Genomic DNA, 24,575 nt, shown 5'->3' with positions numbered 1-24,575 from the left:
CTTATCGAATAAGGTATTCCTGCTTTCACGGATGGATCCGTTAAAGTACTTATTCGAGAAGCCCGCCCTTACAGGAAGAACTGCAAGGTGGTTGCTATTGTTATCTGAGTTTGACATCACATACGTCACTCAGAAATCTGTCAAAGGACGGGTTATTGCTGAGCAGCTAGCTGATGCTCCTGTTGAGGAGAATGCTTTTCTGAAGGCTGAATTTCCTGATGAAGAGATCATGGAACTTGAAGAAGAAATTCCAAGTACTAGATGGACAATGTACTTTGATGGAGCCGTTAACAATCGAGGACAAGGAATAGGAGCAGTGCTTGTATCTCCCAAGAAAGAATACATCCCAATATCCATCAAGTTACAATTCGAATGTACAAATAACATGGCAGAGTACGAAGCTTGTATCGCAGGACTTGAGGCAGCTTTAATTTTGAAAGTCCAAGAGATTGATGTATTTGGAGATTCAATTCTGATAATTTGTCAAACCAATGGTAATTGGAAGACAAGAGAATCGAAATTGATCCCGTATAATTTCTATCTCGAATCTCTGGCGAAGAAATTCAAGAGTATCACATTTACCCATCTGTCGAGAAACAAGAATCATTTTGCAGACGCCTTGGCTACTTTAGCCTCGATGTTGGATATTTCTGAGACAATGGAGGTTCAGCCTTTAGCTGTGAGGTCGCAATGGGCTCCAGCGCATGTAAATGCCATTGAGATATCAGCGCGATGTCCAGATGGAAAACCGTGGTATACTGATATCCGAAATCTCATTTCAGGCAAGGGGCATCCCCCTGAAGTTTCCAGCAAAGAGAGAAAAACTCTTCAGAGATTCGCCGCTAACTTCATCATTTGTGGTGAAGAATTGTACAGAAGATCCTTTGATGGGATTCAGCTTCTGTGTGTTGATGAAGATCAGGCTGCGGAGCTCATTGAACAAACACATGAAGGTGTTTGTGGTCCTCACATGAATGGTAAAATGCTATCAAGGAAGATCCTTAGACTCGGTTTCTATTGGCCCTCAATGGAAACAGATTGTTTCGCATTTGTGAAGAAATGTCATAAATGCCAAGTCTATGCGAATCTTATTCATGTGCCTCCGTCAGAGCTGCATTCTATGACCTCGCCATGGCCATTTTCAGTATGGGGGATTGATATCATTGGCAAAGTCTATCCTAAGTCGTCAAGTGGGCACGAGTACATCTTGGTGGCCATTGACTATTTCACGAAGTGGATAGAAGCTGCTTCATATGCTTCCATAACTTCCAATACAGTTGCGAAGTTCATCCGTGCAAACATCATTTGCAGATATGGAGTACCTCATGAGTTGATTTCTGACAATGGATCTCACTTCAAGAAAGAGGTAGTGCACCTGTGCGAAGAATTTAAAATCAAGCATCATAAGTCATCTCCTTACAGACCGCAGACAAATGGTGCTGTAGAGGCAGCTAATAAGAACATCAAGGTCATTATTAGCAAAATGACCGAGACTTATAAGGATTGGTCGAATAAACTCCCGTATGCTTTGTGGGCTTACAGGACGTCGATCAGATCATCTACAGGTGTAACTCCGTACTCTCTAGTTTACGGAATGGAAGCAGTCCTCCCTGTTGAAGTGAGAATCCCGTCTTTAAGAGTTATGATGGAAGCGAATCTGCCAGAGTCTGAGTGGGCCAAAGCCAGACATGATGAATTGCAGATGATTGATGAAAAGAGGCTCAGAGCCTTATACCACATCCAAGGGTATCAGAGAAGAATCGAAAGGGCATTCAATAAGAAAGTCAAGGTTCGAGACCTGAAACCAGGAGATCTCGTCTTAAAATCTTATCGAGCACCGGTGTTCGATCCCAGAGGAAAATTCAGACCAAACTGGTCTGGTCCTTACATTGTTGATGAAGTCCTGCCTGGAAAAGCCGTAAGACTCCTCAATGAAAATGGTGAAAAATTAACAGAACCTACAAACCTGGACCAACTAAAGAAGTACTATGCTTAAATACACCAGGAGGCCATCCTTGATCGATCAGAGCCAAAAGCTAACAACCCAAAAGTCAAAATACCGTTTGCAAACCCTTTGGGCCTATAACAAAAAAAAAAAAAAAAAAAAAAAAAAAAAAAAATCCCTTTTTCTTGACAAACACAAACCAGGGGCATCTTTTATGACTTGCGTCATAAAAGATAGTAAGCTTGAACTACGTTCTGACCTGATTCCTTTTTACAGGATACGTAGGCCACCTGATTAATTCGGGTTCGGTCAAATTCTTCAAATACTTCGAATTTTTCAAATCCTTGAAAGTATGAAAGAAAGAACAAAACAAAAAAATCCTTGAAACCCCAAAAATGGGCGAACTACGCGGACCTGATTCCCATTTTCTTTGGGGATACGTAGGCAGTCTGGAGGGCCAGATTCGGTTAAATACATAAAACAAACCAAAATTTTAACCTGTTTGAACCCAAGCCTACCTAAAAGTCCTTCTGGTGTATTTTAGGTCCAGGTTTGTAGAGAAACAAAAAAAATAAAAAATAAAAATGATGGAGTCTTAGACCCGCTAGACTGAAAACCCGAAAGGGCGGTCTAGGCAAAAATTAGGGTCATTCACCTGCTAAGTTGAAAACCCGAAAGGGCGGCTTAGGCAAAAATCAAGGTGCAGAGCCTGCTGGATAGAAAATCTGCAAGGGCAGACAGTCCAGGCAAAATATAAGGCAGGCGGCCCGCCAAATCAAAAACCTGAAAAGGTGATTTGGTCATGGCAGTGACTTCAAAAGGATAAAACCTCTGAATGCCAGCAAGACTTTTATTTCTTCTGAGGCATTACTCTGAAGTCTGAGTAAGCGCCAGTAGAGATTCTTCTGACATTCTAAAAGCTAAGGATTTAAGACTAAGCAAACCAAAGGAATAATAACCATGACGGAAAACCTGAAAAGAGGAATGAAACACCTTTAAATACGGTTTTTGAAAGATTCTAAGAAGTGGTAGACTATACCATTTTAAAATACTTATCAGGCTGAAAAGCAGATTCAGTTTCTCTTAGAATTCAAGTCATGGTCGAAGTCCTCCTTTGTTGTTAGCCACAGTTCAGTCCTTGTCAAAGTCAAGGTTAAACTCCAAGGTCTTGTGTGGGGAGTCCTGTGTGGCCAATGTCTCTCCAAGGTTGGAGTGATAGAAAAATGATGAGGTTGTAGATTCTCGAAAGTGATACAGAGCAGAGCAGAGTTCAGAAGGATAGTACTCGGACCATTCGAAGTATTGGCAGCGGACAGAAAGAGAAGAAGATTATCATATTCAGTCTGTTGTATTTGAAAAGATTTGTAACTTCAAAAATTCAGGAAATGAAAACCTGTTCTACAATGTTCCCTATGTTTGTTCTCCTATGAATTTGTCATGGAAGTAAATTCGTACTAGGGGCATCTTTTATAACCTGTTCAGGTTATAAAAGATATCAAGTGAACTCTGATAATTGAGATAATTAATTTCATTAAATGAAGATAAAAAGAGCTTCAGTAGAGTTTTTGGTCAAATTCCCCTGAGAGTCTTTCTTATCATCTTATTGAAAATCTATCTCATAATCCCCAGTGGAGTTTCTATCCACAAAATGTAAATAAACCAAGCATTCAAATTAAATCATCTGCATCTGTGCATAAACCATTTAGCCTCTGAGCTAAAAATCAAGCTTTTATGCATAAATTCCTTGCCTATGAGCATAATTCCCTGCCTCCGAGCATAAAACCCTGCCTCCGAGCATAAAACCCTGCCTCCGGGCATAAAATCCTGCCTCCGAGCATAAACCCTTTGCCTCCGAGTACAAATCCTTGCCTCCGAGCATAAAATTCTGCCTCTGAGCATAAATTCCCTGCCTCCGAGCATAAAACCCAGCCTCCGAGCATAAAATCCTTGCCTCCGAGCATAAATCATTGCCTCCGAGCATAAATTCCTTGTTTCCAAGCATAAATCCTTGCCTCTGAGCATAAAACCATGATTTTGAACATAGAAACAAGCCTCTGTGCAAAGACTCAGGCCTCCGAGCTAAAATTCCCTAGCATTTAAGCTAAAACCTTTCAACCTTCGTGCATAAACCATTTTGCCTCTGAGCATAAAACCATCCGCCTCTGAGCAGAAAGCCAACATTCCTAATAAATCAACCCTCTTATAATCCAAACTTCACCAAGTCATTTTCTCCATCCTGTTCTCTAAATCAATTTTGGGGCTAGTCAAAATGTGACGTCTGTTCAGCTTTGGCATTCGCGCGACAAGCACGCTCTACCAAAGAGGGGCATCTGTAGACACCCCATTTTGACTAAGCCCTAAACCTTCCCGGCTCGTGCCAAATCCATCAGAATCTCAGCATTAGGGACCCAAACTTCACCCTAGGCTGGATGAGGGTCTTTTCTAACCCCCTGCAAATTTTCATCGAGATTGGAGCTCGTTTGCCCGGTAAATGGACCGAAACAGTGTATGTAATGCAAATGAGGGGGTGGCCCACTAGGTTTTTCATTTTACCCCAAAATCCGTGTATTTGAAGGAAAATTCCAGTCATCCAAAGACCCTAAGCACCCATGACCATATTTTTGAGAACCTTATGATCCCAGAAATACCCCTGTAAAATTTCAAAAAATTCCGCCGAGAAAATTTGCAAAGGACAAAGCAAGTTAGTGCAGTTATCAAGTATAGGGGGTGCATTATCCCAGAGGAGTCGCGCATTTGTGCGCCCATCAATGTTGGTGCCAATATCAACTTCATTTTTTTTCCTATAAATACTCACTTAAGCTCATTTTTAAAGGGATCTTAACTTTTCTTAATTTTTTTTTTAAGAGATAAGCTCTGAGGAGAGAGAAGACGAATCTCGTCCAAACCCAACTCCCTTCTCCTTCTCCGATCTCCTTTTCTCCTGCCAATCCACCTCCTCCGGCGAGCGTAAAATCCGGCCGATCCTTATGAAATCCGGTAGATCTCCATGTTTCGGCTGACTATCTCTCTCAATCTCTCCAAGCTTCGGTCAGCCAGATCTACAGGAACTCGGGCAAGATCTTGTGAGTTCTTGTTCATTTTTTTTTCGATTAACCCTCTCTTCATCTTCTTCGGCAACACCCTAGCTCCGGCCGGTCATCGTCAGACGCATTTCCTTCAGTTTCTCTCTCTATTTTTGTTTTTTTTTTTTTTCCATCGGATCTCATCCAAACTCCGACAAGATTGTCGATCCGAGGAGATTCTGGCCGGAATCAGATCATCTCTTACCTTCTGCAAGTTTTCAATAAGCTTTTCATTTTGTTTACTAGTTCAAACCAAAAGAAAGAGAGATATCCCCCAAATTTTTTTTTCTTCTCACCTCAAACTGTAATTTCGGCCATTCATTTTTTTTTTTTTCTTTCGATCATTCTCCGGTAGGTAGACTTTTCTGATTTTTCTTTCTTATTCTCACTGTTTCTCTTGTCCTCTTGAATGAAACTTTAGCTAAGCTTTTGAATCTTAGATCCATCGCTATTTCATCTCCATTAGCAACCCTAACCTTTTCCTTAGCTTCTAAACCCTATTTCTTCATTTTTACTCGGAGGATTACACGATTTTTGTGGTGGATTATTATTCTGTAATAATCAAATTGAAGAGAATTAACGAGGGAAAAGAGAAGGGGAATTGCAGTGATTAGAGAAACTAGAGAGGAAAAGCTTTCCTCTCCAGTTGATTTGTCGGATATTCAATAGATCTACCTCTCATAGTCATCAATACCTTCAGCAGGTTTGTCTTTAATGCTTATCATCCTTAATTTTCATTAAAACCTAATGGATTACTGGTTATTTCAATTTATTGTTGGAATTTCTATACATGCATGCTTCTATTATCTCCTTTCCTTTAAAAAGTCTTGAAAGAAGATTCAAATTTAGCTTTTATTGTCTCTGAATTGAAAACTTGATCTGTTTCTGCATTTGAAGTTCTTTGTGTTAGTACAATGGTCTTCTCTGCTTCAGTTAAATCAGTGGATGGGTTTATTTGAAAGTTAGGATATCTGCTATAAGCCTGGGTTATCATTTGCACTTAAAATCTATTGCATGCTTGATCTTTTAAGTTCCTGTGATCTAAAAAAACAGCAGTCATGTCTTATATATATGTTATGTAAGTCAGTTCTATTGATTTAATGGTCACATGTTTAGCTTATTTTCTTTATTTAGAAAAATGAGTTCTAATGATATTATATGACATGATAGCTAAATTATGATATTGTCTGAGTTGTTAAAGTAAAAAAAAAAAATGCTTGTCTTGATATGCTTATCAAGTCATAAGGACTTGGTTTTTGATCTAAGTACACAGATTTTTACTTGAATTTGTATCTTTGAATGGTGCAAGATTGGGAACATAATAGTATTTTCATTATCTCCTCTTAATTCAATGATGGTTTTCCTGCTTCAATCCCCACTGTGTAACAATTTTTTCTATTGTTTCAGCCTTGTTATTACACCGTAATACAGCCCTTGTTTATGTATAAGATCAACCCATGAACTTACCTTTGTTTGTGTGCAAGATCAACCCAGCAATCAGCCCTTGTTTGTTCACCAAATCAGCCCTGTTTTGAGCATAGTTCAGTTCGTTTCAGCCCCATTTTTTTTTATATATAGTTTAATCCGTCTTAGTCCAGTTTTAATACAAAATCTATCCACATTTTGGCCCCACTGTTGGCACAAATCTGATTATATTTCACTCCCACATTTTTTACATTTTCTGCCTAAGTTAATGCCCTATTAGATATTAAAATTTGTACAAATTGAAAGTATCATTTAATATATTTAACCTGCGGCATATTTAATACTTGTCTTTTATACTAATCTTTAAGTTAGATTTTGAAGACGGTGATAAATAGAATGCTCAGGTGAGAATATCTTGAGGCTTATGATACTTGTTTATTTATTTAAATAAACTGTTTTAGGAAAGAAGGAGATCAGATGACTACTCTATTCGATATCATCGACATGAGTACTGTCTGATCTCAAGGCGGGATTAGAAATATTATCATGTGTATATGATATCAGATGATTACTTTGGCATCATCTGATTTCATTGGGGTCCCCGTATTGGGGTTTGTGGTTGGTTTAGAAGTGTTTGATATTGTTTGTTTTTACTTTATTAGGCTATCCAGCGGCTGGTCTGGACTAATTAATGATGTTTATCATTTTATGATTGCTTTAGATTGTGTATTGTTTTTTTATTGAAAATTCTTCTTTGCTTAGCACTTGATTTATTTTTATAAAAATAGAGTGAAATTTGCAATTATCTGATAGCTTTTTCTTCTCTCTTTGATAGACTAACACAGTCTTATAGATTGCTGTTAATTTTCTTTAGATATTAGAATCCCCTTTTCTTGTAGGGCGATGAAGGCGCTAGCCTAAGCCCATCCTTAGGGGACTCTCTTAGTCCGAGTAGCCCTTCCCTCGTTTGTTTTTAAGACATGCCCAGTCTTTTGAGATACCCTTAAATTTTGTCATTTAAAGCCTCAATTTAGGGAGACAGGTTATGTCTCAGACAGAGAAAGTTGTATCCTTTAGAGACAAGCTTTGTCTCATTAGTGAGTCCATCCTTAGGGGACTTGCTCAGTCCAAGTTGCATACCTCTCCTTTGTATATAGGAGACTTGCCTAGTCTCATTCTCTTACTAACCCTCCTCTTTGTGCGTCGTTTGGTTTTGGGAGAACACCCTACTCGGCTTGGCTTCATACCCCTATCCTATATGGGTATCTGGTTGCACATTTGTTGCACCCTAGGGCTAGGTAGCTGTCCGGCCCGGCTGGGTGTTTTACCTTTACCAAATATGCACAAGGTCTCTTTTTCCTTGTTAGTATTTTCTCTATCCTACCTCTGTGTCTAAGAGACTTACCTAGTCTCATTTTCTTGCTAAACCTTCTCTTTGTGTATCATTTGGTTTTGGGAGAACACCCTACTCGGCTTGGCTTCATACCCCTATCCTATATGGGTATCTGGTTGCACATTTGTTGCACCCTAGGGCTAGGTAGCTGTCCGGCCCGGCTGGATGTTTTACCTTTGCTAAATATGCACAAGGTCTTCCCTTATTACTTGTGAGTTTTATCTCAGCTTGATAGTCTCACTAGCACCCTTCTTTATCTCTTTTTCTTTTAGGAGACAAGCTTTGTCTCATTAGCACCTCCTTCTTAGAATCCTATTTTCAGAGTCAGTCCTTAGCCTAGGAATCTGTCCTTAGCTAGAAAGTCTGTTTTTTCTTTCAGGAGTCAGTCCTATCATCATAGGGGTTAGGTTTCTTTCCAACCTCTCATCAAATCATGCGATTTTTATCCACTCTTGCAAGGTATAGGATGCTGTTCAACCCTTGCAGAGCTGTGTTTCTGTTCTTTTTTCCCGCAAAGTATAGGATGCTGTCCAACCTTTGCGGGATATCAGGAGTCTGTCCTCCCCTTATGATGATAGGATTTGTCCCTCTTGAGTCAAAAATACTTAAAAACATCTAAAAAACCAAAAATCTCAAAAATCTTGAGTCATTAGGAGTAGTTAGGAAATCTGTTTCGAACTACGTTTGGCTTGATCCTCTTCCACGAGGTACGTAGTGCAGCTTGAGATTCTTATCTCAGGTCCAGCCAAACCTTTGTAAATAAATCATTTACCCATTTTAAGAAGAAATACCAAAAATCTTCAAAACTTTGTTTTAACAAGATCTTCCTCTAGAGTTAGGAGTTTGCCCTAGATGGAGAATTTTAGAGTTTTGAGTTTGTCTTTGATGTGTTGTGTGGTTTGTTTGTGTTTGTGTTAGAGTTAGGAGTTTGTCCTAGAGTTATAGGAGCACCTCCGTCCAGTCAGTTGGCGATTCATATCGCCGACTGATGATTAAGTCTTGGATACGCTAGTGATCCCATTGTTTCCCTTAGGGCGTACAGCCTAGCTACACATAGATTACAGGAACCACCTGCATTAGTTCAGGGCTAACCTGCATTTAGTTAAGGCATATAGGGTGTCCTAAAATCTACAATCCATTGGAATTTAAATAATCACACAAGAAGCTTTAAGAACTAGTCCGATCTTTTAGATCGAGTCTAGGATAGAGGTCTAGATGTCTTAGGCATCATAGCTTAGAATAGGTGCGAAGAACTACGTTGCCTTGATTCTCGTGGAGGCGGGGATACGTAGGCTTCTTTGGATGAACATCAGATCATCTAAAGACTCGGGCCTAGGTATAGATTAGAGTCTTAGGGTTGTATGGTATCGAGTCATTTTTCTATGTTTTGCAGTGTTTTCTTACTTTATTGCGCAGACCTTATACTTTTTTTGGTGTGTCGTGCATGTGTTTGTTCATCAGAACTTAGACACCCATTAGGCATGTCACTTATAACCTAGTTTTTCTCAGGTGACACTTTTATTTCTTTTATGTGTGTTTATTATTCCTCCGAGACATGCATGATTAGATAGACGTCTTCTCGGAGATTTGTGTTCCCATTTCATATGATTCTCGTCCAAAACTCTTCAAAATTATTAAGTAAATGGCATAAGAGACCAGGTGTTTGCACTTGGGCGGATGAGGTGCTCTTTAGACCTTCCGAATTCGTAACCAGGCACGAACCCTCTTTTATATCTCTGGTTATCCGTTGCGACAGAGCATAGTATGGGATCCTTGGACCCTTTTCCTTGGATGGCGACTCTTCTTTGTTTAAGGTACTCCTCGAATCTGGGCTAGTCCCCGAATCGAGAGGTATCTCCCTTTTTATCGCCACTCATGCTGTGAGAGGCACATTCTTTCGAGAGTTCCTTGGTAGAGCTCTCCATTCACGTGAATGATCCATAGAGACAGTTAGCGTGTGGAATTCGTCCTCCACCGCCTCTCTCTCGGATCGGGGTCCACACACCCCCTTCGCTTCAATTCCGATCGCCATCAATCAGTACAAGCTCTCGCTACTAGGGTTACCATCATCTCTCGTTCCATCACCGGCGATCTTCGTCAAATCCGACGGACCCCCTCAGATCCGGCAGCAAAGAGGACTCATCGCCCAGCACAAGGTGATCTTCTGTTTTTGTTTTGTTTTGTTTTGTTTAAATTCGTTAATCAGAGTGCGGGTACTATGATGGTTTTCTTTTTTTTTACTGCTTGTTGGTTAATGCTCATTTCTCGTTTCTTATCCCCGTTGCTTTTATTCCATGACCATCTTCATTGTCTGTTTCCATGGCCAGAGTTGGGCCTCTCTGTTCAGTAGGCTGTTGAATAACCTTGTGGAGTGAAAGAGTTAGTTGAATCATTGTCCTTGAGTAATTAGAGAATTTTTCTTTTTCTCATGTGTGGATTGCTGATACCACCAAGGCTTTATTACTTACATACAAATTGCTTGCTGTTCTCTGTTGGAGTTAGTCCCGAAAGAAAATGTCATGAAGCACATCGATCTGTAATGATAGTAGTGCAATTATCGAAACAGGGGTGGCCCATGTCATTGCTTTAGCGGATGATATAGGCACTATTATGTTTAATAATTGCACCAGCCGAATGTGTTTCTACCGTCCTAACTACTCTTCCATGACCCTTAGGTTGCTCGAGGAGCCTTAAATTCATACATCATAGAGGCTCCCTTGAGGATGGTGTTGTTATAATATATGCGAGATTCCCTTTAATTTTGAGATTGTATTGGCCATTTATTGAATTAAAGAGCCCATTTCGAGGTTCCTCTCATTATGTTTCAGAACTTTCATCGAGTGTTGGGATTCCACCGACTTTCGTGAACACTTCCGTCGAGTTATGGTGATGACAGAATGATTCTTGAGCCAACCCTTTGCCCTTCACATCCTCTTTCCCTTCTTAGGATTCTTACAGGGTATAGGGGTTTTCCCTTCTTCCTGAGGTCATCATTTCTTATAGGATTCAGGGGTTCCACCTTGCCTTCTTCTTGGAACTACTCTCTTCACGTTCCTTGGGATACTCTTCGCGTTTCGGGATCCCATCGATCTTGGGAATACTTCGTCACTTCTCTCGGGTCAAGGCGACGACGGACGGCAACCTCCTGAGCCAAAACCCCCTTTCGATCAAAAGGGATAAAAATACATAAAAATCAAATAACAAAAATCTAAAAAACACAAAAGCGTTTTTCGAAAAGCTGTTTCGAACTACGTTGGCTTGATCCCTTTTCACAGGGTACGTAGGCAGCTTGGGATCGTCATCCCAAGTTCAGTCAAACCTTTTCAATAAAATCGTTCAAACTTTTCAATAAAATCTTTTAAACCCTTCAAAAAAAATCATTTCAGCATCTGAAAATATCTTTCAAGCTTTTCTTAAAAATACAAAAAAACCAAAATCGGCAAGGATGGTGATTGCCAGGTCACTCGGAGCCTTCTTTTCCTTTCATTTCCGATTTTGATCGTGGTTTGCCGGTGTTATCGGTTTTCCGACGTTTCATCGGGTTTTGGGACGGGCGATGACGTAGCGTGGCCCCTTCACAGGGACTGTCCTCGCCGAGCCCAACGATAGGCTATGACGATCGTGAGACTTATCCGATCTTTAGCGGATCAGGATCGCTGAGCTTGATTCATTAGAGTCGCTCCCTGAGCCTATCGTACGTTCCCTTTTATTTTCCCTGGCATTTTGGGGCCTGCGCATACCGTCTATTTTCTATTTTCTGATTCCTTTATTTCGTCGCATCTTTTAGCTTATCGTGTGTTTGTCTTTGATTCCTTGTGAGTTTACTTTCAGCTTGCTTATTCCTTGTGCGTTTAGTTTCACATGCTTAGCTGTAGATGTTTACTGCTTTTCTGCTTACCATATCTGATATTGTTTGCTTAGCTGTAGCTGTGCATGCGGATGTTACTGCTTTCCTAGATGTGATGAGTTAGGACTAGATGCGATGAGTTAGAATTTCGATGTTTATCTTTTTTTGCCCATCCCCGGGTCATGCATGCTTAGATAGACGTTTTCTCGGGGATACTCGTTCCCATTTCACATGATTTTAGCCCAAAACTCTTCAAAATTAATTAAAAATGGCATAAGAGACCAGGTGCTTGCACTTGGGCGAATTGGGGGCGCTTAATACCTTCCCCATTCGTCATCAGGCACGGACTTTTGTATCTCTGGTTATCCGTTGCAACAGAGCATTTCATGGGATCCAGGGCCTACTTCCCTGGATGGCGACTCTTCTTTGTTATAGGTACATCTGGGTTCCGGGCCGGTCCTGGAATCGAGAGGTATCTCACTTATATCGCCACCCATGCTGTGAGTGGCACCATTTCGAGAGTTCCTTGGTAGAGCTCTCCTTCACATTGTGGAGATCTTAGAGGATCGACGGGGGACCTCGTGTCCCTCGCCCATTCGTCCTCGGGATCAGGGTCCACAGGCTGGCGACTCTGCTGGGGAGTTCTTGGAACATTGCCTAACTCTGTAAAAATGCCATTTTTACTAATTTTGAAGAAATTTGGACTAAAATCATTTTAAATGGGAACCTTTTCCGTTAGAATGCCAGGGGCACCAAATAGATACAAAATAAAACAAGGGCTCACACACTCACTTTCATCCATTGCATATATTATCTGTTTTGTGGTTACTTTTCTGCTGTGGATATGCTATCAGGTTACTCTCGGAGAGATACTATAAGTAGGAGCCGTGAGGGCTATACCCGCCTTCTAGTGCCACCGCACCAGTAGTATCTCAACACCTGGACACCTTGTGTGTAAAACGGACATAGTTCGTATGCTGGGCGATAGTCACAGCATACAAGTAACTATGCACCCGGCCAGGTGGACCTCGCGACATTGCTCTCTATATATATTGCATGGTCCTTTTGTTTGCATTTATGGACGAACATATGTGTTGCTTACACATGTGGAGCCTAGAATTAGGAGCCTTGACCCATTTATAGACTAGGGTAGTTCACCTCGTGTGACTACAAATGCGGTCCGAGTACACTCACTTGTCTGTCATGAGTCGAGACTTCCTTGACTCCGCTAGATTAGACTAGAATTGGTGCCCCTGGTTAGGGTGTATATATATGTATATATATTTATTTACTAGATTAGGGTCTGCTTAGTTAGATTTTCTTTCTTAATCTAATCCATTCTCTCTGTCCATCCGTCTTTTGGATTATGATCAGATCATTGGTTTCACGTCATTATCTTTATAGCCATGATCTCTTCCCTGAGCTTGAACCTTTGGTCGATCTTGATCAGATCGCTCTGCATGCCAATCATGAGTCTACTTTGCCATTATCACTAATAGTGTGCGTTCTTGCTGAGAGCCCTGTTTCATCTTGACCTTGTCGTCGTATTCTTCATGCTTGGTTGCCGAGACCCTCCTTGTACAGTCGTTATGCTGCCGGATTTTCTCCAAAAAGCCTTAAGCGTAACCATTATCCTTTAGGGTTATTGATAAACCGTGTGCTTACCGTACCATATCCCCTAGTACAGCTGTTATGCTGCCGGGTTTTCTCTAAATGTCCTGAGTGTGGTCATCATCTTTTTAGGCTGGTAGCTAAACCATGTACTTACCTTATCACATCTCTTTGTACAGTCGTTATGCTGCCGGATTTTACCCAGAATATATTGAGTGTGACCGGTATTCTTTAGGGTTATTGAGGAACCATGAGCTTACCTTCCCATGATCCTTCTACGGGGCTGTTATGCTGCCGGATTTTATTTAAAACCTTCTGAGAATGACTTTATGCTCTAGTGTTAGTGATAAACCAGGAGTTTACCATGCCATGATCCTTTTGTAAGGCCGTTATGCTCTCGGATTTTCATCTGAAACACCCTAAGTGTGATGGTTATCCGTTTAGGTTTGATGGGCTGTCATGACCCTTCTTAAAATTGTTGTACTGCTGGTTCTTACCCAGAGGAGAGATGTGTTTGTATTATTCTTTGTTTCAATTTGTGCATAACATTCTTTCCGATTATCTTAATTTAAATTAGTGTTCTTACTTCCATTTCAGGAGTCTGAGTTAAGCAATAGCCATTGCTTCAAAAAAAGTTACCATTTTACAGCCTACTTGGTCCCGGCAATCTTCTACGTCGAGGCTAAGTCGTAGATCTTCTTCACCTCTCCCACCAGCTGTATTTTCACTTGTCTCCCCTTGTCTTAACCAAATGGCCGAGTCAAATGAGATGTTAGCTGAAATGAGGGACATGATGAGGAACCTTACAAGAGAGGTTTCTACCCTAAAAGAAGAGGTTACTCAGTTGAAAAGTGAGAGGACCGCTACCTCGAAACAACCTGTCGTCCAGAATCCTCCCAATGTGATTCCAGGCCTTGTTCAGTCTGTCATCTCTCCTGAAAATAATTTCTATGACGAGCAGTATGTAGAGGAGAACTGTCCGCAATCAGTCAAGCCAAGCAAAGAGAAGGAATTGGTTGATAGAGTTGAAAAGTTGACTCAGCAAGTTGAAAGCATGCAAGTTAAGGGCCCAAAGAAGATAAATATGTCTGACTTTTCCCTTTTCCCTGGTGTCACTCTTCCTCTAAAATTCAGAATGCCGGATTTTGATAAATATGATGGGACGGGGTGCCCGTGGAGTCATCTGAGGTCATTCATTTCAAATCTAGAAGGGTATGGGCTGTCTCCAGAGCAGATCGCTAAGGTATTTCCGATGTCTCTGACAGGAGTAGCCAAGAAGTGGTTCCTTCATCTGAAACCCGAAGAGCTCGGAACCTTAGACGAAATTGCTAACAAGTTTGTTGAGCAATTTTCAATGGAAGAAGGAATTGAAGTTACGAAGAGGGATCTGAAAGCGATCAAGCAAGGACCTCAGGAAACGTTTACCTCTTTTGTAAGAAGATGGAGGAGAAAAGCGGCTCAGATGACTAACCGCCCTTCTGAAGAAGATCAGATCAAAATTGTGGTCAAGAACCTGTCTCCGCAGTATTACCACTTCATGGCGACGCAGTATTATTCTGATTTCAATCACTTGATCAAGACAGAAACCATAACTGAAGATGCGTTGCTGAAGGGTTCTCTGGCGAAGTCATCTTTTGATCCGAGGAATGGAAAGAAGCCAATGGTAGTTTCAAAGCCTGAAGTTAGCAATGTGGTTGCTGCGCGCCCTATGAGAAGAGTTGTAGCAGAAGCAGAGCAGCCAATGAGGAAAGCGCCAAGGCATTTTGATCCGCTACCTTACCCTTTATCTGTCGCTCTCAAGAAGTTGCTAAGAGACAAAAAGATCACTCTCTTAGAACCGAAACTTCCCCCACCTATTCTCCCCAGATATTGGCGTGAAGATCAGCATTGTGCATATCATCAAGGGACAGGGCACCTAACAGATAACTGTATGGCCTTGAGGCATAAAATTCAGGACATGATAGAAGCGAAAAAAATTGTTGTATTTATGCCAAACACTACCCGGAATCCATTACCAGCTCATGCTCCGCGCCCTCCACCTACAGTTGGAGCGGTTTTTACTGAAGAGCCTATTCTTGACCCTGCTTCCTTGATTTGTGCTATCGCTTCCGATTCACCGACTGTCTTGGCATTTGGCGAGGAAATTGAAGAAGTAGAGGAAGAGAAGCCTTATGTGCTTGGTGGAGATGAAGATGATTATGCTGAGTCTTCTACTGGTCCCTACATTCTTCAATGTGATGAAGAGGAAGTCCAAGATGTTGCTCCATATGTTCTTAGCTTCGATGACGATGACTTTGATTTCTTGAACGATCAATGTGACGAAGTCCGCCATGTTACTCGAGGTGGGCGAATTTTCAAATCCGCCGAGTTAAGAGCTGAGAACCCAGCTGAAGTTGTAAGAGCCGCAGAAGCGCAGAAGCAGAGCAAGCTGAGTTGCGAAGAAGAGGATGAGAGTCTTTTACGCCAACTCAAAAAGACCCAGGCTAATATTTCAATTTGGGGTTTGCTTATGGCTTCCCCAAAGCACCGTCAAGTTGTTCTAAGAGTTGAATGCTGCACAGGTATCTGTGGATATTACATCTGATGAGCTGGTTGGTTTAGTAGCAATGGCTAGGGTGTCCAAGACTCTTTCTTTCACTGATGAAGATCTGACATCTGAGGGTCATAATCATACGCGTCCACTGAAGATCACTGTTGTCTGTAACGGTAAGAAGGTTCCAGATGTATTAGTTGACAACGGGTCCGCACTGAACGTATGTCTGTTAGCCACTGCTGCTGTCCTGGGATTTGGGCCGAATGACTTCATCCCTTCTGAACAAGGAATTTTGGCGTATGACGGTACCAGACGCGATGTTATTGGAACGCTAGCAACCGAAATTCTGATAGGAGGAGAAATCTTTGAAGTAGAGTTCCAAGTGCTCGATATCAAAGCATCTTTCCTTCTCTTGCTTGGCCGACCTTGGCTCCATAAGGTTGGAGTCATCCCTTCCTCACTGCACCAAAAACTGAAGTTCATCAGAAACAACAGGGTGATAACAGTCAAAGGTGATCCTGATTTAGAGGTAGGCCAAATTTCGCAGGAGGGTACCTCAGAAAAGAAAGATGATGTTAGTCTGACCGGGTTCTCTGTAGAAGTCACAGCCATATCATTTGAGAAAGCAAAGAATGAAGAGATTTTGTTCCTCACCAGCACTAATCCCCGGGTTGTAAAGATGATGCGTAAACAGGGGTACCTTCCCGGTGCAGGTCTGGGTCGCAATCATCAAGGGATAGTCGAATGGCCTGTAATGAGAAAGAATGAAGGGTTGTTCGGACTCGGATATGAACCTTCTCGTGATGAGATTAGAGATGAGAAATTACATGCGGAAATGGTCCGAGCTCCGACGCCGGGGTCTAGAGCTGCCGATGAAATCATTCAGTCTGATCAGAAATGGTAAATACCGCAGAGAGGGTGATGACTTTGCATTCTGTGGGTTCGCAGAGCCGTGGGTTGATGAACTGACAGGGCAGGAGCTGCCGGGGTTTGAGATATTTTTCGATATGGAGCTGCCAGATGAATACCCGAGTTTGCAGATTCATGAGATAGAACCAGAGGTTGATTGGGCTGATATCCTTGAGCCGTGTCTTCTGAATTCCCTGTTCCAGGTTGAGTTACCGATTGTAGCCATGATCAGAGGAGATGCGCTGATCCTTGATCCTGAAAGCCTTATCACCCCAGCCGAGGGACCTCTCACGAACTGGAGTTCCCAGGTCATACCCCGAGTCGTCATCCAGTACAGTCCTGTTTCTATCAAAGAGTCTGTTGTCTCTAGCTATATGTCCATTTCCGAGTCAAAAATAGAGTTTGCTTTATCTGATGTTTCTTTTGATGCAGGTACAGTCGTGATCGAGCCCGTTGATGAGGAGTCTTTCGATGCCGTTGTTCAGTCCGATGCAGAGTCCATTGCATCTTCCGTTGAGTCTATCGAGTCTGTCGATTCTGTTCATACGATAGTCCAGTCTGATGATGAGTCTGTAAAGATTTCTAAAGATTTCAATACTGAGCCCATTGAAGGCGCGTCAACAGATGTAACTTCGATTTCTTTGAATGAAATAAAAGACTCTTCTTTTTATTCGCCTGTCTCTACTTCAATTTCTGCTTCTTTATCTGATCAAATTGATAATAATAATAATCAAGACTCCCCCTCTAATGAGGATGCCGACGAAACTCCCCCTGAAATCAAACACATGATTAGGCAGGAGGAGCAGCGTCGAGCAAAACCATTCGAAGAGGAAATCGAGACCATCAATATTGGTGATGAAACCCTAATTCGGGAAATTCGAATTGGCAAAACATTAACTCCCGAAGAGCGTGCAGAATTAATTGCCCTGTTAAAGGAATTCAAAGAAGTTTTCGCTTGGTCCTATGATGACATGCCGGGATTAAGTGAAGACATTGTTCAACATAGACTTCCCCTAATCCCGGGTGCCAGACCGAAAAAGCAAAAACTCCGAAAAATGAAACCAGAGTGGGACTTGCTAGTCAGAGATGAAGTTCAGAAACAATTGGATGTTGGCTTCATACAAGTTGTTGAATACCCTGAATGGCTAGCCAACATAGTACCGGTGCCCAAGAAGGACGGAAAAGTCAGAATGTGTGTGGATTTCAGAGATCTGAACAAAGCAAGTCCGAAAGATGATTTTCCTTTGCCACACATAGACATCTTGGTGGACAACACAGCGGGCCATGCTCTCCTTTCATTTATGGATAGATTCTCGGGATACAACCAGATCAAGATGGCTCCTGAGGACATGATCAAGACGGCCTTCATCACTCAATGGGGGACATATTGTTACAGAGTTATGCCATTTGGACTCAAAAATGCTGGAGCAACATATCAGAGGGCTGCTACCACTCTACTGCATGACATGATCCACAAAGAGGTCGAAGTATATGTTGATGACATGATTGTTAAAGCGAAGACCAGGGAAGAGCATGTAGGGGCATTGAGAAAGTTCTTCCAGCGAATCCAAAAGTTCAAGCTCCGTCTCAACCCGAATAAGTGTGTATTTGGGGTTACGTCGGGAAAACTGCTGGGATTCTTGGTCAGCCAGAGAGGGATTGAAGTAGATCCACAGAAAATCAAAGCTATCCAAGAAATGGCTCCGCCAAAGACTGAGAAGCAGATCCGTGGGTTTTTAGGAAAGGTCCAGTACTTGAGAAGGTTCATTGCACAGTTGACAACGACTTGTGAACCGATTTTCAAGCTCTTAAAGAAGAATGCTCCAAAGAAATGGAACGAAGAATGTCAAGAAGCTTTCGAGAAAATCAAGCAGTGTTTGGCTTTACCACCAGTTTTGTCACCAATCATACCAGGACAACCGATGTTGCTGTACTTGTCTGTTACTGACACAGCGATGGGGTGTATGTTAGCGCAGCAAGACCCAGAGTCGAAGCGAGAAAGAGCCATTTACTACGTCAGCAAGAAAATGTTGGAGTACGAGCAAAAGTACACCATTCTTGAGAAGACTTGTCTAGCACTGGTTTGGGCTACTCAGAAGCTGAGGCATTATTTGTTGTCGAGTAGGGTTCTTCTACTCTCACGGATGGACCCATTGAAATACTTGTTCGAGAAGCCAGCCCTCACCGGAAGAACTGCCAAGTGGTTGTTGTTATTGTCTGAGTTCGATATCACTTATGTCACGCAGAAGTCAATTAAGGGGCGTGTGATAGCTGAACAGTTAGCCGATTCACCAGCAGAAAATAATGAATTTTTGAAAGCAGAGTTTCCAGATGAGGAGATAATGACTGTGGAAGATGAAGTTCCAGACACAAAGTGGTTGATGTACTTTGATGGAGCAGTCAACAATCAAGGCCAAGGAGTAGGGGCGGTGTTGGTGTCACCAAGAAAAGAGTATATCCCTATATCCATCAAACTTCAGTTCAAGTGCACAAACAATATGGCAGAATACGAGGCGTGTATCTCAGGTTTGGAAGCAGCCATAGCCTTGCGCATTCAGGACCTAGATGTATTCGGAGACTCAATTTTGATTATCTGTCAAACTAACGGAAACTGGAAAACAAGAGACGATAAGTTGATCCCGTATAATACGTACCTAGAGTCTCTGGTCAGAAAATTCGGAAATATCACATTCACTCATTTGTCCAGAACAAAGAATCATTTTGCGGATGCATTAGCTACTCTGGCTTCAATGCTTGATATTTCTGCAACAATGGAGGTTCAACCATTAGAAGTGCGACTTCAATGGGCCCCGTCACATGTTAACGCTATTGAAATAGCAGCGAGGTGTTCAGATGGCAAGCCTTGGTACACGGATATCAAAAACTTCATCTCAGGCAAAGGACATCCGCCGGAAGCTTCAGGAAAAGAGCGAAGGTCTCTTCAGAAAATGGCCTCTAACTTTGTCATCTGTGGTGAAGAGTTGTACAGAAGGTCGTTCGATGGAATCCAACTTTTGTGTATAGATGAGGATCAAGCAGCTGAGCTCATAGAGCAGACACACGAAGGAGTCTGCGGACCGCATATGAACGGAAAGATGCTGTCAAGGAAGATTCTCAGACTTGGTTATTACTGGCCGACAATGGAAGCAGATTGCTACGCCTATGTGAAGAAATGTCACAAATGTCAGGTCTACGCCAATCTCATCCATGTGCCGCCTTCTCAGTTGCATTCTCTTACTTCACCGTGGCCGTTCTCAGTATGGGGAATAGATATCATCGGGAAGATAAGTCCGAAGTCTTCTAGCGGCCATGAGTATATCCTGGTCGCCATTGATTACTTCACAAAGTGGATAGAAGCTGCTTCGTATGCATCATTGACCTCGGCTTCTGTTGCGAAGTTCATCAGAACGAATATCATTTGCAGATATGGAGTACCACATGAACTAATTTCAGACAATAGGTCCCATTTCAAGAAGGAGGTAGCGCGCCTGTGTGAGGAGTTTAAGATCAAGCATCATAAGTCTTCGCCATATAGACCCCAAACAAACGGAGCTGTTGAAGCTGCTAACAAAAACATCAAAGTAATCATCAGCAAGATGACCGAGACTTACAAAGATTGGTCGAGCAAGCTCCCGTATGCTTTGTGGGCCTATAGGACGTCGATCAGATCCTCTACAGGTGCAACTCCGTATTCTCTGGTGTACGGAATGGAAGCTGTCTTGCCTGTTGAACTGCGAATTCCCTCCCTGAGAGTGATGATGGAAGCGGGGTTGCCAGAATCTGTTTGGGCTCAAGCTAGACATCAAGAGTTACAAATGATTGACGAAAAGAGGCTGAAAGCATTGTACCATGTTCAGGGGTATCAGCGCCGTGTCGAGAGAGCCTTCAACAAGAAAGTTCGAGTTCGAGACCTCAAGAAAGGAGATCTTGTTCTGAAATCCTTCCGGGCACCGGTATATGATCCCAAGGGTAAATTCAAGCCAAAATGGTCAGGTCCATACATTGTTGACGAAGTCCTGCCTGGAAAAGCCGTCAGACTCTTTGATGAAAATGGAGAAAAACTAACAGAGCCAACAAACCTTGACCAACTCAAGAAATACTATGCTTAAGGCACCAGAAGGCCTTCCTTGGCCGACTAGAGCTTCAAACTAAAAATCCTTACTTAACATATCAAAAGAATCCTTTGCAAAACCCTTTTGAGCTTACACAAAATCAAAACATTCAATTTTCATAACCCATAAACTAGGGGCATTTGTGCCTTGAACTACGCGCGACCTGATCCTCATCCTTTGGGGGTACGTAGGCAGTCCGGCTAGTCCGGATTCGGTCGAAACCTTGGAAAACTTACCAAAACTCCGGTCCTTCAAACCCTAATCTACCTAAAAAGTCCTTTTGGTGCAATAGGCAAAGGTTTGTGGCTAAAAAATAATAATAAAAAAAAAAAAATGGAGTCTGAAGGCCCGTTAGATTGAAAACCCGCAAGGGCGATCTAAGCAAAAGTTAGGGTCATTCACCTGCTAAGTTGAAAACCCGAAAGGGCGGCTTAGGCAAAAATCAAGGTGTGAGCCTGCTGGATTGAAAACTCGCAAGAGCAATTCAGGCAAAAATTAAGGCAAGCGGTCCGCCAGATTGAAAACTTGAAAATGGCAATCTGGTCAGTGGCAGTGACTTCTCAAGGAGCTGAACAGCTGGAGGCAGACAAGACTGGTAACCCGATAATGGCATCATCAAAGTCTGAATAGTGCCAGCATGGCTTACTTTGATATTTTTCTAAATTAGAGGCATTTAAGACTAAGCAATCAAAGGGGTTTAATGCCCATGACGGTAATACCGAGCAGGGAATGAATCACTTTTAAACATGGTATTCAAGTCACTCTAAGAGTGGTTAACCTTCACCATTTAAAATATTTGTCAGGTCAAGAAGCAAGTTGAGTCTTTCTTGAAATCCAAGTCTTGTGCTTGTCAATGTCTTTTACTTGTCACTTGTCGATGTCTGTCGCGTGTCAAGTCAAAATCTCCCCGGTCTTGTATGGTCTGTACCTTTCCCAGAGCTGGGGTGGCAGGCACCAAAGCAAGAAGTTGCTTCTCCGGAAGGCAGATTAAATCAGAGCAAGGTTCAGAAGAATAGCAAGCTGTCAGGCCTATTGAGATTTTGTCAGCTGGCAGATTTGAAAGAGACCTTTCAGGCAGAATTGATCTTATGGTTTTCATGTTTCCTATACACACAGAGTTTTGTAAATCCAATATTCATGAAATGAAATATTTGTTTCCCTACATTTGTATTGCTTTATTAAGACTCTAGTAATGGAAGTATAAAATGCACTAGGGGCATCTTTTATGACTTGGCAAATCACGCCAAGTCATAAAAGCTGTCAAATTCACAAGGATAATCAGAATAAACCAATGTCTCCAGGAAGTTGAGATGAGAGAGGCTCGAGCACATCTCGAGTCAAACCTCCAAATTCCCCGGCTAAGCCTACTCTATAGTCAGCTCATCAGCAAGGCTAGTCCCCAATGGAGTCTAGCATCTACCTCCCAGAGAGTTCGCTGTCAACTGCTCAAAGCATTCAATCCCCAGCAAAATCCAATTCTTTAAAAAATGGTCAATATCCAAAATCCCAGCAAATCATGAGAGTTTGGTCCTCAGCAAGGAACTCGCACTCCTATTTTCTCGGCAAAAGACAAAGCAATTCCCAAAGGGATCAATCTGAATCAATCAATCGATCCAAATCAATCAATCAATCCAACAAGCATAAAAAAAAAAAAAGAAGTTCCCGCTTCTTTGGAGAGACAAAGTAATCTCCAAAGAAATCAATCCAAATCCATCAATCCAAATCAATCAATTCAAATTAATCAATCAATCAAAAGCAAGAGAGTATCAATCTTTTCATAAGAGTTTTACTCCTCGATCAAATTTCCATTGCTTGTTACTGCGTGAGGGTTCCGCATAACAACGTTTTCCCTTTTGTTACTGTGTGAGGGTTCCACATAACAAATTTCCGTCGCTTGTTACTGCGTGAGGGTCCGCATAACAACGCTTTCCCCTTTGATTAGTGCGTGAGGGTTCCGCCTAATTAAAATTCCACCTTTTGTTACTGTGTGAAGGTTCCACATAACAAATTTCCGTCGCTTGTTACTGCGTGAGGGTCCGCATAACAACGCTTTCCCCTTTGATTAGTGTGTGAGGGTTCCGCCTAACTAAAATTCCACCTTTTGTTACTGTGTGAGGGTTCCACATAACAAATTTCCGTCGCTTGTTACTGCGTGAGGGTCCGCATAACAACGCTTTCCCCTTTGATTAGTGCGTGAGGGTTCCGCCTAATTAAAATTTCACCTTTTGTTACTGTGTGAGGGTTCCACATAACAAATTTCCGTCGCTTGTTACTGCGTGAGGGTCCGCATAACAACGCTTTCCCCTTTGATTAGTGTGTGAGGGTTCCGCCTAACTAAAATTCCACCTTTTGTTACTGTGTGAGGGTTCCACATAACAAATTTCCGTCGCTTGTTACTGCGTGAGGGTCCGCATAACAACGCTTTCCCCTTTGATTAGTGCGTGAGGGTTCCGCCTAATTAAAATTTCACCTTTTGTTACTGTGTGAGGGTTCCACATAACAAATTTCCGTCGCTTGTTACTGCGTGAGGGTCCGCATAACAACGCTTTCCCCTTTGATTAGTGCGTGAGGGTTCCGCCTAATTAAAATCCCACCTTTTGTTACTGTGTGAGGGTTCCACATAACAAATTTTCATTGCTTGTTACTGCGTGAGGGTTCCGCATAACCAAGCTTCCCTGTGATTAGCGTGTGAATGTTCCACCTAACTAAAAAATTCTATTTTCAAGGCGTGAAGGTTCCGCCTGATTATCCCAACCTCATTTTTAGTGCGTGTGGGTTCCGCCTGATTGTTCAAGGTCCAAATTGCCATTCAATAAAAAAATCCAATCCCTTTTGTATCTTTTCATTTGAAATCTTGGGCCGATCAAAATATGTTGTCTCTTCAGCTTTGGCATTCGTGCGACAAGCGCCCTCTGCCAAAGAGGGGCATCTGTAGACACCCCATTTTGACCAGACCCTAATTCCCAAAATCGAATAAAAATCCTGAAATCGAGTAAAGTTCCTGAACCCTTGGATCTCAAAAATAATTCCCTGATGTCCTAAACCCGCACTTCAACTTCAAAAATTGAAGAGCCGAACCCAAAATGCAAAAGACCCCGACAAATCTTCATTTCCAGATTATTGTCGAAACCTGTGCAAGCCCAAATGATTCCCCGAAATTTATGAAATTTACCAAATATCCCGGAGCTTTGGTACTGTCCCGCCCCCCTAAATTTTCGAGTTCCGAGACTTAATTGTGCAACCTTTGAATGCTTGTTGTTTCTGAGTGCGTCTCTGCAAATCTTCAAAGAAAATGGACAAAGGAGTTGAGAAAAGGCAAGATGAGTTTAGTGCGATCACCAAGAAATGATTGTACTGATGTCATTTCTTTCTTGTTTTTTTTTTTTATTTAGGCAAAGGAGGGGTGCACCATCTTGGTAGGGGTGTGCCAATACCGGTCCCTAAGAGTAAAAAACAAATTTGTCCCCCCTTTTCCTTATCTAGACACCCCCTATAGGGTAAAAGAATGGTCATAAATTCATATACCAGGGGGGGCTGTCCATGGGAAAAAGTAGGGGTAGCAACGTCATTTCCTCTCTAAAGAGGAGCGATTAGGGCTTAAATAGAGGGGAGTCTTCTCTCATTTGAGAAAAGGGCAGCCGCAAGAACAGCCGCAGAGAAAGGAAGAGAGGGAGAGGCCGGCCACTTCCACTGTTGTCTCCCACATCCTTACTCCTT

The 24,575-nt window shown here is 42.1% G+C and overlaps 1 protein-coding gene across 1 annotated transcript; it reads left to right on the top strand.

Moving 5' to 3' along the window:
- Positions 1-229: 229 nt before the first annotated feature.
- On the top strand, positions 230-13,997 carry LOC143854777 (uncharacterized). Its single transcript, XM_077364886.1, has 2 exons — positions 230-664; positions 13,902-13,997. Exons 1-2 carry the CDS (start codon positions 230-232, stop codon positions 13,995-13,997), a joined length of 531 nt encoding a protein of 176 aa, XP_077221001.1.
- Positions 13,998-24,575: the final 10,578 nt, after the last annotated feature.

Source organism: Tasmannia lanceolata, unplaced genomic scaffold (genome assembly GCF_043159265.1).
Source record: "Tasmannia lanceolata isolate RefF3 unplaced genomic scaffold, GAP_Taslan_0.1 ptg000020l, whole genome shotgun sequence".
NCBI classification, from domain to species: domain Eukaryota; kingdom Viridiplantae; phylum Streptophyta; class Magnoliopsida; order Canellales; family Winteraceae; genus Tasmannia; species Tasmannia lanceolata.
The sequence above is the reverse complement of the archived record's forward strand: the minus strand, read 5'-3'. Positions and strand labels throughout refer to the sequence as shown.

Coding starts and splice junctions, on each gene's coding strand:
- LOC143854777 (XM_077364886.1), top strand. CDS start 230: ATGGAACTTGAAGAAGAAATTCCAAGTACTAGATGGACAATGTACTTT. Junction 665..13,901: donor ATATTTCTGAGACAATGGAG/GTTCAGCCTTTA, acceptor CTTCCATTTCAG/GAGTCTGAGTTAAGCAATAG.